General features: G+C 41.3%; 1 protein-coding gene across 1 annotated transcript in view; it reads left to right on the plus strand.

Moving 5' to 3' along the window:
* LOC142906236 (somatotropin-like) overlaps positions 1-14,842 on the plus strand; it is a 201,650-nt gene that overhangs the window by 156,217 nt on the left and 30,591 nt on the right. Inside the window, exon 2 of the mRNA XM_076053604.1 lies at positions 942-1,174. Coding sequence (XP_075909719.1) covers positions 942-1,174 — 233 coding nt within the window. The remainder of the gene's footprint in view (positions 1-941; positions 1,175-14,842) is intronic.

The following is a 14,842-nucleotide window of genomic DNA, read 5'->3' on the forward strand; positions in this document are numbered from 1 at the left end:
TCTCTGTGTGTGTGAGTGAGACCTGGTCTCTGTGTGTGTGAGTGAGACCTGGTCTGTGTGTGTGTGAGTGAGACCTGGATTCTGTTTATGTGTGTAAGTGAAACCTTGTCTTTGTGTGTGTGAGACCTGGTCTCTGTGTGTGTGAGACCTGCTCTGTGAGTGTGAATGAGACCTGGTCTCTGTGTGTGTGAATGAGACCTGGTCTCTGTGAGTGTGAATGAGACCTGGTCTCTGTGTGTGTGAGTGAGACCTGGTCTCTGTGTGTGTGAGTGAGACCTGGTCTCTGTGTGTGTGAGTGAGACCTGGTCTCTGTGTGTGTGAGTGAGACCTGGTCTCTGTGTGTGTGAGTGAGACCTGGTCTGTGTGTGTGTGAGACCTGGTCTCTGTGTGAGTGAGACCTGGTCTCTGTGTGTGTGTGTGTGAGTGAGACCTGGTCTCTGTGTGTGTGAGACCTGGTCTGTGTGTGTGTGAGACCTGGTCTGTGTGTGTGTGTGAGTGAGACCTGGTCTCTGTGTGTGTTAGTGAGACCTGGTCTCTGTGTGTGTGTGAGTGAGACCTGGTCTCTGTGTGTGTGAGTGAGACCTGGTCTCTGTGTGTGTGTGTGTGTGTGAGACCTGGTCTCTGTGTAAGTGAGACCTGGTCTCTGTGTGTGTGTGTGAGACCTGGTCTCTGTGTGAGTGAGACCTGGTCTCTGTGTGTGTGAGTGAGACCTGGTCTCTGTGTGTGTGAGTGAGACCTGGTCTCTGTGTGTGTGTGTGAGACCTGGTCTCTGTGTGTGTGAGTGAGACCTGGTCTCTGTGTGTGTGTGTGTGAGACCTGGTCTCTGTGTGTGTGAGTGAGACCTGGTCTCTGTGTGAGTGAGACCTGGTCTCTGTGTGTGTGAGTGAGACCTGGTCTCTCTCCACACGTCCATCTCCCCCCCGCCCCCACCCCTGTCCCAGGAGCGACCCCGCCCTGCCTACCGCTGGTGGCCGTCGCCTCGCTGGGCTTCCTCCTCCTCCTGGCGGCCGTGCGCGCCTCCCCGGCCCTGGGGGCTTCCGCGAGCCCCGGGGGCGCCGCGGTGGCCGCGAGCCCCACGGGCCGGGGCGCGATGTCCTTCCCGCAGATGCTGGAGGAGAGCGTCAGGCAGGCGGCGCGCCTCCTCGCCCTCTCGTACGACACCTACCGGCAATACGTGAGTCAGCACGGGGCGCAGATACTCGTGGGCACACGGGGGGGGGGGGCTGTGGTGGGGGGGGTGTAGGTGGGGCAGGGGTGTAGGTGGGTGGGTGTAGGTGGGGCAGGGGTGTAGGTGGGTGGGTGTAGGTGGGGCAGGGGTGTAGGTGGGTGGGTGTAGGTGGGAAGTGTAGGTGGGTGTAGGTGGGGCAGGGGTGTAGGTGGGTGGGTGTAGGTGGGAAGTGTAGGTGGGGGGGGGTATAGTTTGGCGTGTCTAGGTTGGCGTTGTAGGTGGGGGCGGTGTAGGTGAGGGGGGGGTGTTGGTGGGTGGGTGTAGGTGGGTGTAGGTGGGGGGGGTGTAGGTGGGGGGGTATAGGTGGGCGGGTCAAGGTTGGCGGGTGAAGGTAGGCGGGTGTAGGTGGGGGGGGGGGTGTAGGTGGGGGAGGTGTAGGTGAGGGGGGGTGTTGGTGGGTGTGTGTAGGTAGGTGTAGGTGGGGGGGTGGTGTAGTTGGGCGGGTGAAGGTAGGGTGTAGGTGGGGTGTAGGTAGGTAGGCGGGCGTCGGTGTGGGGTGAAGGTAGGTGGGGTGTAGGTGGGGTGTAGGTGGGGTGTAGGTGGGTAGGCGGGTGTAGGTGGGGGGTGATTGTAGGTGGGGTGTAGGTGGGGTGTAGGTGGGGTGTAGGTTGGCGGGTGTTGGTGGGTGGGTTTAGGTGGGGGGGTGTAGGTGGGGTGTAGGTGGGGTGTAGGTGGGGTGTTGGAGGAGTGTAGGTTGGCGGGTGTAGGTGGGGGGGTTGAGGTTGCGGTGCCTCAAATATTGGAGGAAGAAGTCACCCCCTGTGAGTGGCTGGCTGAGGTGCCATCTGTTGTGGAAGTACTGAAGGCGATCCAGAGTCTGAGACCAGGAAAGGCAGCGGGCAGAGATGATCTCCCAAGAGAAATGCCGAGGGAGGGTGGCGTTTGTGCACAGACTGCCCTATATGACATTATAACAATAGTCTGGACCACTGGATGGGTTCAACAGGATTGGAAGGATGCCCTGGTGGTACCCCTCTTTAAGAAGGGGGACCGCACAGACTGTAACAACTACAGGGGCATCTCACTCCTCAGTGTGCCGGGAAAGGTCCTGGCAAGGATTATTCAACATCGCCTTGCCATGCACGCTGAGGAGAGGCTTGCGGAGCCCCAGTGCGGTTTCAGGAAAAGGCGGTCCTGCACAGATGCCATATTTTCTGTCCGTCTGCTACAGCAGAGGTGTAGCGAATTCCAACAAGACCTACATCTCTGCTTTATTGACCTGGTCAAGGCCTATGATACCATCAGTATGCCTGGGCTCTGGGTTGTTCTTCGTGCTTTCGGAGTCCCTGACCCTCTGCTCATAATTATTAAGGACCTTCGTGATGGTGAGAGGGCCCAGGTAAAACTACGTGGCCGGGTGTCGGAGCCATTCCCTGTTAACCTTGGGGTGCGACAGGGATGTCCTCTGGCTCCCACATTATTTAACATCTATTTGACCAAGTAGTTTGGGAAGCCTTCGATGGCTGTATGGGAGGAATTTCCATCTGGTACAACTACAATTGGAGGCTGATCGATGCCCAGGTGCGGTCAAGGGATGGCTCCCTATTGGTCAACCATGTTACGTGTGCCGATGATCTGGTGATTGCTGCTCACTCAGAGGAGAATTTGGGGGCGCTTCTGTTAAACCTGGAACTTGCCACTAAGAGGTGGGGCCTTACCATGGTGGTGGTGGTGTCGTAGGTGATTGTGCTGCTGCTGTGACGTTGGTGTCAAACAACTGATGAGTGAAATCGTTCCATTGTGGGATGGAGACCGTGACGCGTGGGTTACACGCAGGCGAGAAACTCACCTGTGTGTAGCAGTGGATAGAGCACGATTGCTGCTACTGCTGATGGGAGTGGCCGTTGCAATGATCATGATGATCAGGATAGACTGATAGTAATAGCAGGAGCATGGATGTCGATGGCGGCGATGATGATGCTGCTGTTGATGGCTCCTACTGCTGATGACGATGATGTAGCGACTACGACTTATCATGATGATGATGATACTCACTAACTAACTCACTACCTAACTCACGAACCAACTAAATCACTATCAAACTCACTAACCCACTAACTAACTCAATATCTATCTCACTCACTAACTAACTGACACACCAACTAAGTAACTCACTAACTAACTCACTAACTCACTAACTAACTCACTAACTCACTCACTAACTCATTCACGAACTAACCAACTCGCTCATTCTGTCACTCAGTAACTAACTCACTCACACATTAACTCACTAACTAACTCACTAACACACTCAATCACTAACTAATTTACTCACTCACTCACTAACTCACTCACTAACTCACTCACTAACTCACTAACTAAATGACTCACTAACACAGTCACTCAATAAGTAACTCACTAACTCACTTGCTGACTCACAAACTCACTAACTCACTAATACACTCACTAACTAACTCACTGACTCACTAACTAACTCACTCACTGACTCACTCCCTAACTCACTAACTAACTAACTCACTAACACACTCAATCACTAACTCACTCACTAACTGACTCACTAAAAAACTCACTAACTAACTAATTCACTCACTAACTCACTCACTCACTAACTTACTAATTCACTGACTCACTAACTCACTCACTAACTAACTCACTAACTCACTCAATGACTCACTAACTCAATAACTGACTAATTCACTCACTAACTAACTCACTGACTCACTGACTAACTCACTCACTGACTCACTAACTCACGAACTAACTCACTAACTCAATACCTCACTCACTAACTAACTCACTCACTAACTAAATAACTCAATAACTAACTCACTCACTAACTAACTCACTCGTTAACTCACTAACTAACTGACTCACTAACTAACTAACTTACTCACTCACTAACTCACTCACTCAAAAACTCAGCTACTAACTCACTAATTCACTCACTAACTGACTAAGTAACTAACTCACTCACTCATTACCTCACAAACTCACTCAATCACTAACTAACTCACTCACTAACTAAATAACTCAATAACTAACTCACTCACTAACTAACTAACGATCTAACTCACAAACTAACTAATTTACTGACTCACTAACTAACTAACTGACACACTCACTAACTACCTAACTCACTCATTAAATAACTAACTCACTAACTGACTCACTCACTCACTGACTAACTGACTCACTAACTAACTAACTAACTCACTCACTAACGCTCTCACTAACTCACTAACTCACTCACTCATTAACTCACTCGCTAACCGACTCACTAACTCACTAACTCACTAACTCACTCACTAACTAACTAACCCAATCACTAACTAAATAACTCAATAACACACTCACTCACTAACTCACTCACTCACTCACTAACTGACTCACTGACTCACTAACTAACTCACTCACTAATTAATTTACGAACTAACTAACTCGCTCATTCTCTCACTCAGTAACTAACACACTCACTCATTAACTCACTAACTAACTCACTAACACACTCAATCACTAACTAATTTACTCACTCACTCACTAATTAACTCACTAACTCACTCACTGAGACTCACTCACTAACTCACTAACTAAATAACTCACTAACATACTCACTCACTAAGTAACTCACTAACTCATTCGCTGACTCACTAACTCACTAACTCACTAATTCACTCACTAACTAACTCACTGACTCACTAACTAACTGACTCACTGACTCACTCATTAACTAACTAACTCACTAACACACTCAATCACTAACTCACGCACTCACTTACTGACTCACTAACAAACTCACTAACTAACTCACTCACTCACAAACTCACTCACTCACTAAATCACTAATTCACTGACTCACTAACTCACTCACTAACTCACTCACTAACTAACTTAATAACTCACTCAATGACTCACTAACTCAATAACTCACTAATTCACTCACTAACTAACTCACTAACTAACTCACTCACTGACTCACTATCTCACTAACTAACTCACGAACTAACTCACTAACTCAATTCCTCCCTCACTAACTCACTCATTAACTAACTCACTCACTAACTAAATAAATCAATAACTAACTCACTCACTAACTAACTAACTCACTCGTTAACTCACTAACTAACTGACTCACTAACTAACTTACTCACTCACTAACTAACTCACTCATTCAATAGCTCACCCACTAACTCACAAACTCACTCAATCACTAATTAACTCACTGACTAACTAAATAACTCAATAACTAACTCACTCACTAACTAACTCACGATCGAACTCACTCACTAACTAACTAATTTACTGACTCACTAACTAACTAACTGACTCACTCACTAACTACCTAACTCACTCATTAACTAACTAACTAACTCACTAACTCACTCACTCACTGACTAACTGACTCGCTAACTAACTAACTCACTCACTAACTCTCTCACTAACTCACTCACTAACTCACTCACTCGCTAAGCGACTCACTAACTCATTAACTAACTCACTAACTCACTCACTAACTAACTAACCCAATCACTAACTAAATAACTCACTAACACACTCACTCACTAACTCACTCACTAACTGACTCATTAACTGACTCACTAACTAACTCACTCACTAACTCACTAACTCACTGACTCACTAACTCACTAATTCACTGACTCACTAACTCACTCACTAACTCACTAACTAACTCATTAACTCACTCACTGACTCACTAACTCAATAACTCACTAATTCACTCACTAACTAACTCATTGACTCACTAACAAACTCACTCACTGACTCACTAACTCACTAACTAACTCACGAACTAACTCACTAACTCAATACCTCACTCACTAACTCACTCGCTAACTAAGTGAGTTATTTATTTATCACTAAATAAATAACTCACTAACTATCTCACTCACTAACTAACTAACTAACTCACTCGTTAACTCACTAACTAACTAACTGACTCACTAACTAACTAACTAAGTAACTCAATCACTAACTAACTAACTCACTCACTCAATAACTCACCCACTAACTCACTAACAAACTCACTAACTAACGAACTAACTCACTCATTCCCTCATTAACTCACAAACTCACTCAATCACTAACTCACTCACTAACTGAATAACTCAATAACTAACTCACTCACTAACTAACTCACGATCTAACTCACTCACTAACTAACTAATTTACTGACTCACTAACTAACTGACTCACTCACTAACTACCCCATCACTCATTAACTAACTAACTCATTAACTCACTCACTAACTGACTCACTAACTCACTCACTCGCTAACCGACTCACTAACTCACTAACTAATTCACTAACTCACTCACTAATTAACTAACTCCCTCATTAACTCACAAACTCACTCAATCACTAACTCACTCACTAACTAAATAACTCAATAACTAACTCACTCACTAACTAACTCACGATCTAACTTACTCACTAACTAACTAATTTACTGACTCACTAACTAACTGACTCACTCACTAACTACCTCATTCACTCATTAACTAACTCATTAACTCACTCACTAACTGACTCACTAACTAATTAACTAACTCACTCACTCATTCACTAACTAACTAACTAACTCACTAACTCACTCAAGAATTACCTGACTCTCTCACTAACTAAATAACTCACTCACTAACTCACTCACTAACTCACTCACTCACTCACGAACTAACTAACTCACTCAATCACAAACTAACTCACTCACTAACTAAATAACTCAACAACTAACTAACTAACTCACTCACTAACTAACTAACTAACTCACTCACTCACTCACTAACTCACTAACTAACTCACTATCTCACTAACTAATTAACTGAATTACTAACGAACTGACTCACTAACTAACTAACTAATTACCTCACTCACTCACTAACTCACTCACTCACTAACTAACTAACTCACTAACTGACTCACTAACTAACTCACTAACTCACTCACTCACTAACTAACTCACTAAGTAACTCAATAACTAACTCACTCACTCACTAACTAACTCACTCAATCACTCACTCACTAACTAACTCACTAACGCACTAACTAACTAACTGAATCACTAACGAACTGACTCATTCACTAATTAACTAACTCACTCACTCACTAACTGACTAACTAACTCACTAACTTACTCGCTGACTAACTAACTAACTCAATCACTAACTAACTCACTCACTAACTAACTCACTAAATAACTTAATAACTCACTCACTGACTCACTAACTAACTCACTCACTAACTTACTCACTGACTCACTAACTAATTCACTAACTCACTCACTAACTAACTCACTAACTCACTAACTCACTAACTTACTAACTAACTCACAACCTAACTAACTCACTAACTAACTCACTAACTTACTCACTCACTGACTCACTCACTCACTAACTAACTCACTAACTAACTCACTAACTTACTCACTCACTGACTCACTAACTAACTCACTAACTAACTCACTAACTATTAACTATTTTTATTCTATTTTACCAGGTCAGGCCCTACACTGAGCTGCGTAGCTGTTTATCAAAAGCGACCATCGGTAGCTCAGCGAAGTGGAGACGATCGTTGTCATCATCATATGGCACCTCATAGCAGCAGCCAAATTACTTTGCACGCGTGGTGATGTTAATTCTAAATGTGAAGGGGGGAAAACCGGAGAACCCGGATCAAAATCCACGCGATCACGGGAAGAGAGAAAAAGACACGCAAACTCCAAATATACAGCAGCAGGCGTCAGGGTGGGAATTGTACCGACGACCTCCTGCATACAAGGCGAGGTAGTTAACATCTCGTCAGCGTGATGATGATGAGAGATAGACACGCAAATTCCAAAATATATAACAGGCGTGGGGATCAAACCCACGACCTCCTGCGTACAAGGTGATGTAGTGAACATATCGTCACCGTGATGATGATGAAGATGAGATAACATCTCTTCACCGTGATGATGATGAGAGATAACATCTCTTCACTGTGATGATGATGAGATAACATCTCTTCACTGTGATGATGAAGATGATGATGAGAGATAACATCTCTTCACTGTGATGATAATGAGATAACATCTCTTCACTGAGATGATGATGATGAGATAACATCTCTTTACTGTGATGATGATGAGATAACATCTCTTCACCGTGATGATGATGAGAGATAACATCTCTTCACTGTGATGATGATGAGATAACATCTCTTCACTGAGATGATGATGATGAGATAACATCTCTTCACCGTGATGATGATGAGAGATAACATCTCTTCACTGTGATGATGATGAGATAACATCTCTTCACTGAGATGATGATGATGAGATAACATCTCTTTACTGTGATGATGATGATGATGAGATAACATCTCGTTACCGTGATGATGATGAGATAACATCTCTTCACTGTGATGATGATGATGATGATGATATAACATCTCTTCACTGTGATGATGATGATGAGATAACATCTCGTCACCGTGATGATGATGATGATGACATAATATCTCTTCACTGTGATGATGATGATGATGAGATAACATCTCTTCACTGTGATGATTATGATGATGAGATAAAATCTCTTCACTGTGATGATGATGATGATGAGAGAAAACATCTCTCGACTGTGATGATGATGATGATGATGAGATGACATCTCTTCACTGTAATGATGATGATGAGATAACATCTCTTCACTGTGATGATGAAGATGAGATAACATCTCTTCACCGTGATGATGATGAGATAACGTCTCTTCACTGTGATGATGAAGATGATGAGATAACATCTCTTCACTGTGATGATGATGATGATGAGAGAACATTTCTTCACTGTAATGATGATGAAGATGAGATAACATCTCTTGACTGTGATGATGATGAGATAACATCTCTTGACTGTGATGATGAAGATGATGAGATAACATCTCTTCACGGTGATGATGATGAGAGAACATCTCTTCACTGTAATGATGATGAAGATGAGATAACATCTCTTGACTGTGATGATGATGATGATGAGATTACATCTCTTGACTGTGATGATGATGCTGATGAGATAACATCTCGTCACCGTGATAATGATGATGATGATGAGATAATATCTCTTCACTGTAATGATGATGATGATGAGATAACATCGCTTCACTGTAATGATGATGATGATGAGATAACATCTCTTCACTGTGATGATGATGAGATAACATCTAGTCAACGTGATGATGATGATGATGAGAGATAACATCTCTTCACTGTGGTGATGATGATGATGATGAGATAACATCTCTTCACTGTAATGATGATGATGATGATGATATAACATCTCTTCACTGTGATGATGATGTTGATGATGAGAGATAACATCTCTTCACTGTGATGATGATGAGAGATAACATCTCTTCACTGTGATGATGAGAGATAACATCTCTTCACATGATGATGATGATGAGAGATAACATCTCTTCACTGTGATGATGATGATGATGAGATAACATCTCTCAACTGTGATGATGAGAGATAACATACCTTCACTGTGATGATGATGATGATATAACATCTCTTCACTGTGATGATGATGATGAGAGATAACATCTATTCACTGTGATGATGATGAGATAACATCTCTTCACCGTGATGATAATGATGAGGGATAACATCTCTTCACTGTGATGATGATGATGATGAGATAATATCTCGTCACCGTGATGATGATGATGACGTAATATCTCTTCACTGTGATGATGATGAGAGATAACATCTCTTCACCATGATGATGGTGATTACATAACATCTCTTCACTGTGATGATGATGATGATGATGATATAACATCTCTTCACTGTGATGATGATGTTGATGAGATAGCATCTCTTCACTGTGATGATGATGATGATGAGATAACATCTCTCAAGTGTGATGATGATGAGAGATAACATACCTTCACTGTGATGATGATGATGATATAACATCTCATCACTGTGATGATGATGAGAGATAAAATCTATTCACTGTGATGATGATGAGATAACATCTCTTCACCGTGATGATAATGATGAGGGATAACATCTCTTCACTGTGATGATGATGATGATGAGATAATATCTCGTCACCGTGATGATGATGATGACGTAATATCTCTTCACTGTGATGATGAGAGATAACATCTCTTCACCATGATGATGATGAGAGATAACATCTCTTCACTGTGATGATGATGAGAGATAACATATCTTCACCATGATGATGATGAGAGATAACATCTCTTCACCGTGATGATGGTGATGACATAACATCTCTTCACTGTGATGATGATGAGAGATAACATATCTTCACCGTGATGATGATGATTATGATATAACATCTCTTCACCGTGATTATGATGATTATGAGATAACATCTCTTCACTATGATGATGATGATGATGAGATGTTTCTTCACCGTGGTGATGATGATGATGATGAGAGATAACATCTTTTCACCGTGATGATGATGATGATGAGAGATAACATCTCTTCACCGTGGTGGTGATGATGATGATGATGAGAGATAACATCTATTCACTGTGATGATGATGAGAGATAACATCTCTTCACATGATGATGATGATGATGAGAGATAACATCTCTTCACATGATGATGATGATGAGAGATAACATCTCTTCACATGATGATGATGATGATGAGAGATAACATCTCTTCACCGTGGTGGTGATGATGATGATGATGATGAGAGATAACATCTCTTCACTGTGATGATGAGAGATAACATCTCTTCACATGATGATGATGATGATGAGAGATAACATCTCTTCACATGATGATGATGATGATGAGAGATAACATCTCTTCACATGATGATGATGATGATGATGAGAGATAACATCTCTTCACCGTGATGATGATGATGATGAGAGATAACATCTCTTCACTGTGATGATGATGATGATGAGAGATAACATCTCTTCACATGATGATGATGAGAGATAACATCTCTTAACATGAGGATGATGATGATGAGAGATAACATCTCTTCACCATGATGATGGTGATGACATAACATCTCTTCACTGTGATGATGATGATGATGATATAACATCTTTTCACTGTGATGATGATGTTGATGAGATAACATCTCTTCACTGTGATGATGATGATGATGATGATGAGATAACATATCTCAAGTGTGATGATGATGAGAGATAACATACCTTCACTGTGATGATGATGATATAACATCTCATCACTGTGATGATGATGATGATGAGAGATAACATCTATTCACTGTGATGATGATGAGATAACATCTCTTCACCGTGATGATAATGATGAGGGATAACATCTCTTCACTGTGATGATGATGATGATGAGATAATATCTCGTCACCGTGATGATGATGATGATGACGTAATATCTCTTCACTGTGATGATGAGAGATAACATCTCTTCACCATGATGATGATGAGAGATAACATCTCTTCACTGTGATGATGATGATGATGATGAGAGATAACATCTCTTCACCATGATGATGATGAGAGATAACATCTCTTCACCGTGATGATGGTGATGACATAACCTCTCTTCACTGTGATGATGATGAGAGATAACATATCTTCACCGTGATGATAATGATTATGATATAAAATCTCTTCACCGTGATTATGATGATTATGAGATAACATCTTTTCACTGTGATGATGATGATGATGAGATGTTTCTTCACCGTGATGATGATGAGAGATAACATCTCTTCACCGTGATGATGATGATGAGAGATAACATCTCTTCACCGTGATGATGATGATGATGATGAGAGATAACATCTCTTCACTGTGATGATGATGAGAGATAACATCTCTTAACTGTGATGATGAGAGATAACATCTATTCACATGATGATGATGATGATGAGAGATAACATCTCTTCACATGATGATAATGATGATGATGAGAGATAACATCTCTTCAAATGATGATGATGATGATGAGAGATAACATCTCTTCACCGTGATGATGATGATAATGAGAGATAACATCTCTTCACGGTGATGATTATGATGATGAGATAAAATCTCTTCACTATGATGATGATGAGAGATAACATATCTCGACTGTGATGATGATGATGATGATGAGATGACATCTATTCACTGTAATGATGATGATGAGATAACATCTCTTCACTGTGATGATGAAGATGAGATAACATCTCTTCACCGTGATGATGATAAGATAACGTCTCTTCACTGTGATGATGAAGATGATGAGATAACATCTCTTCACTGTGATGATGATGATGATGATGATGAGAGAACATTTCTTCACTGTAATGATGATGAAGATGAGATAACATCTCTTGACTGTGATGATGATGAGATAACATCTCTTGACTGTGATGATGAAGATGATGAGATAACATCTCTTCACTGTGATGATGATGAGAGAACATCTCTTCACTGTAATGATGATGAAGATGAGATAACATCTCTTGACTGTGATGATGATGATGATGAGATTACATCTCTTGACTGTGATGATGATGATGAGATAACATCTCGTCACCGTGATAATGATGATGAGATAATATCTCTTCACTGTAATGATGATGATGAGATAACATCGCTTCACTGTAATGATGATGATGATGATGAGATAACATCTCTTCACTGTGATGATGAAGATGATGATATAACATCTCGTCACCGTGATAATGATGAAGATGAGATAATATCTCTTCACTGTAATGATGATGATGATGAGATAACATCTCTTCACTGTGGTGATGATGATGATTGTGAGATAACATCTCTTCACTGTGATGATGATGAGATAACATCTAGTCAACGTGATGATGATGATGATGAGAGATAACATCTCTTCACTGTGGTGATGATGATGATGAGATAACATCTCTTCACTGTAATGATGATGATGATATAACATCTCTTCACTGTGATGATGATGTTGATGATGAGAGATAACATCTCTTCACTGTGATGATGATGAGAGATAACATCTCTTCACTGTGATGATGAGAGATAACATATCTTCACATGATGATGATGAGAGATAACATATCTTCACTGTGATGATGATGATGATGAGATAACATCTCTCAACTGTGATGATGATGAGAGATAACATACCTTCACTGTGATGATGATGATGATGATATAACATCTCGTCACTGTGATGATGATGATGATGATGAGAGATAACATCTATTCACTGTGGTGATGATGAGATAACATCTCTTCACCGTGATGATAATGATGAGGAATAACATCTTTTCACTGTGATGATGATGATGAGATAATATCTCGTCACCGTGATGATGATGATGACGTAATATCTCTTCACTGTGATGATGATGAGAGATAACATCTCTTCACCATGATGATGGTGATGACATAACATCTCTTCACTGTGATGATGATGATGATATAACATCTCTTCACTGTGATGATGATGTTGATGAGATAACATCTCTTCACTGTGATGATGATGATGATGAGATAACATCTCTCAAGTGTGATGATGATGAGAGATAACATACCTTCACTGTGATGATGATGATATAACATCTCATCACTGTGATTATGATGATGAGAGATAACATCTATTCACTGTGATGATGATGAGATAACATCTCTTCACCGTGATGATAATGATGAGGGATAACATCTTTTCACTGTGATGATGATGATGATGATGAGATAATATCTCGTCACCGTGATGATGATGATGACGTAATATCTCTTCACTGTGATGATGAGAGATGCCATCTCTTCACCATGATGATGATGATGAGAGATAACATCTCTTCACTGTGATGATGATGATGATGAGATAACATCTCGTCACCATGATGATGATGAGAGATAACATCTCTTCACCGTGATGATGGTGATGACATAACATCTCTTCACTGTGATGATGATGAGAGATAACATATCTTCACCGTGATGATGATGATGATTATGATATAACATCTCTTCACCGTGATTATGATGATTATGAGATAACATCTCTTCACTATGATGATGATGATGATGAGATGTTTCTTCACCGTGGTGATGATGATGATGATGAGAGATAACATCTCTTCACCGTGATCATGATGATGATGATGAGAGATAACATCTCTTCACCGTGATGATGATGATGATGAGAGATAACATCTCTTCACTGTGATGATGATGAGAGATAACATCTATTCACTGTGATGATGAGAGATAACATCTCTTCACATGATAATGATGATGAGACATAACATCTCTTCACATGATGATGATGATGATGAGAGATAACATCTCTTCACATGATGATGATGATGATGAGAGATAACATCTCTTCACCATGATGATGATGATGAGAGATAACATCTCTTCACATGATGATGATGATGATGAGAGATAACATCTCTTCACCATGATGATGGTGATGAGATAACATCTCTTCACTGTGATGATGATGATGATGATGAGATAACATCTCTCAAGTGTGATGATGATGAGAGATAACATACCTTCACTGTGATGATGATGATATAACATCTCATCACTGTGATGATGATGATGAGAGATAACATCTATTCACTGTGATGATGATGAGATAACATCTCTTCACCGTGATGATAATGATGAGGGAT

The sequence above is a fragment of the Petromyzon marinus genome, chromosome 62 (genome assembly GCF_048934315.1).
Source record: "Petromyzon marinus isolate PM22_M1 ecotype Great Lakes invasive population chromosome 62, UKy_Petmar_22M1.pri1.0, whole genome shotgun sequence".
Classification (NCBI taxonomy): domain Eukaryota; kingdom Metazoa; phylum Chordata; class Hyperoartia; order Petromyzontiformes; family Petromyzontidae; genus Petromyzon; species Petromyzon marinus.